The following is a 2,451-nucleotide window of genomic DNA, read 5'->3' as shown; positions in this document are numbered from 1 at the left end:
ACGCACACACACACACACACACACATACACACACACGTGCACACACACACACACGGGGGCACACACACACACACACACACACACACACACACACACACACATACCAGCACACCAGCACCACCACTGGCATAATTTTACCTGGATGAGCCTGATGACGTTGGAGTGGGTGAGGTGGGATACGGCAGTGTTGTTGATGCGCAGCACCTCGTCCCCAGCGAAGATGCGACCAGAGGCGTGCGCCGGCAGCAGCGGGTACACTTTTTCAACCACAACGGCACTCCGCACGCTGGGGTTGTCGTCCAGCCCACCACCTGAATCGTGACCAAGGAGAGAGAATGGGGGGGGGGTGTGCATGCATATGCATGTGATCGCGAAAGTGTGCATGTGTGAGTGAAAAGAGGGTGGTATGTGTGTGTGTGTGTGTGTGTGTGTGTGTGTGTGTGTGTGTGTGTGTGCGTATGTGTGTGTGTGTGTGTCTGTGTGTGTCTGTGTGTGTGTGTGTGTGTGCGCGTATGTGTGTGTGTGTCTGTGTGTGTCTGTGTCTGTGTGTGTGTGTGTCTGTGTCTGTGTAGACGCTGCCGTATCATCACTGTGAACCTACCCACCACCACCACCACCACCACCACCACCACCACGACTGACCTGTATTCTGAGGCCGAATCCGCCCGTCTTGGCCTTCTCCAGACGGACAGACCGTCGGTACCGAGGCATCAGCCCTCCATCACCATCACCCTGCTCTTGCTCTTGCTGCTGCTGCTGCTGCTGCTGGCCTTGCTGTTGTTGGAGGGCGGTGGTTGCGTCCGCGTCTGCGTCGTCTTGCATCACGGTCTGCTGCTGTTGCATCATGTCGGCTGTGCGCTTTCGGCGGCTCTCCGCATTGGCAACAGCCCGCATCCTGTGGCGCAGAGGTGGTGGTGGTGGTGGTAGATAGGGCACACAGGTGACGATGCGAAGACACAGACGGTGGCACAAACCGTAGAAGACGGACAGCGTGACGAGATGGAAAAACATGAACACAAGAGCGAACACACAGACACAGGAGCGAACAAACGAGCGAACGCGCGCGCGCACGCACGCACACACACACACAAACACACACGCACGCACGCACGCACACACACACACGCACGCACACACACACACACACGTGTTCTGCTGCATTTCGCTGAGGAGGCGCGCGTATGTCGGGTTCTCTGGCGTGGCGAGCCCCTGTGACATGAGCTGCACCTGCTGGATCCTAAGGGGCGACACGTGGCAATGTGTGATGATGACGGTGTGTGACGGCAGGTTGTGATGGTGGTGGTAGGGTTGGTGGGCAAAGATGGAGGGCACGGGCGATGGGCGGCAAGTCGGGTGAGCATGCGACGGTGCCAAGAGTGTGTCTGAGAGAGGGAGCCAGACACACACACACACACACACACACACACACACACACACACACACACACACACACACACACACACACACACACACACACACACACACACACACACACACACACCCGACCTGCCGCAGAGTTCGGTCTTGAGGACGTCGACGGTTTCGTTGAGGTGGACCTGGTCGGCATGGTAGCGCTCAATCGTGTCGCGCAGTGACATGTTCTCCGTGTACACGCGATGCAGCTTGCTCTGCCACGCCTGGTTGTCCAGGAACTGCTGCTGCGTGCTCTCCACAGCGCGCATCTGCCGTGTGGGCGTTGGTGATGAGTAGAAGGCAGGAGGGGTTGCATTGGCACGCGTGGGTAAGCGTGTGTGAGTGTGAGGGTGATAGAGACATGCGCACTCACACACACACACTCTCTCTCTCACTCTCTCACACACATACACACACGCACGCACGCACACATGCATGCAAACACACACGCACCCACTCACTCACACAAAGCACTTCAACGAACCGTGGCGTCCTGGCTCTCATGGCTGGTGGGGTCCGTGTCGTGGGCGACCGACGTGAGCTCGGCGAGGGCCTCCTGCAGGTGCTCATTGTACTGTCCACGGAAGCGGTGCAGGTCAAACAGCTCCCGCTTCAGCTCGTGGTTCTCGCGCGTCAACGCTGCAATCTTCTGCTGGCTGTGTGTGTGTGTGTGTGTGTGTGTGTGTGTGTGTGTGTGTGTGTGTGTGTGTGTGTGTGTGTGTGTGTGTGTGTGTGTGTGTGTGTGTGTGTGTGTGTGTGTGTGTGTGTGTGTTTGGAGAAGGAAGGAGGAGGTCGGAGAGCACGTGAGCGCTTGTGCTTGCATGCAAACCATGTCGCACCAACAGTAAGAAGGCATGCCCGCACACAAAGAGCGCGTACCTGATCTGGTGCTGCTGATACACGGAGACAAAAGTTGTGTACCTGTGGAGCAGAGGGCACCGGGTCAATGTGTGGTGGAGTGAGGCATGGGCACAAAGCAGGCAGGAGACATGGGGCAGACGACAGCATCCATACACACACACACACACACACACACAC

The 2,451-nt window shown here is 57.5% G+C and overlaps 1 protein-coding gene across 1 annotated transcript in view; it reads right to left on the bottom strand.

The window, feature by feature from the left end:
• The window catches only part of PTSG_01624 (uncharacterized protein), a gene marked incomplete at both ends in the record, with an annotated part of 3,737 nt that extends 1,312 nt beyond the window's left edge, over window positions 1-2,425 (bottom strand). Inside the window, 7 exons of the mRNA XM_004997547.1 lie at window positions 139-311; window positions 606-895; window positions 1,148-1,237; window positions 1,507-1,682; window positions 1,898-2,069; window positions 2,293-2,334; window positions 2,403-2,425. Coding sequence (XP_004997604.1) covers window positions 139-311; window positions 606-895; window positions 1,148-1,237; window positions 1,507-1,682; window positions 1,898-2,069; window positions 2,293-2,334; window positions 2,403-2,425 — 966 coding nt within the window. The remainder of the gene's footprint in view (window positions 1-138; window positions 312-605; window positions 896-1,147; window positions 1,238-1,506; window positions 1,683-1,897; window positions 2,070-2,292; window positions 2,335-2,402) is intronic.
• Window positions 2,426-2,451: the final 26 nt, after the last annotated feature.

This window comes from Salpingoeca rosetta (genome assembly GCF_000188695.1).
Source record: "Salpingoeca rosetta unplaced genomic scaffold supercont1.3, whole genome shotgun sequence".
Lineage (NCBI taxonomy): Eukaryota > Choanoflagellata > Craspedida > Salpingoecidae > Salpingoeca > Salpingoeca rosetta.
This window is presented reverse-complemented; position numbering and strand designations above follow the sequence as displayed.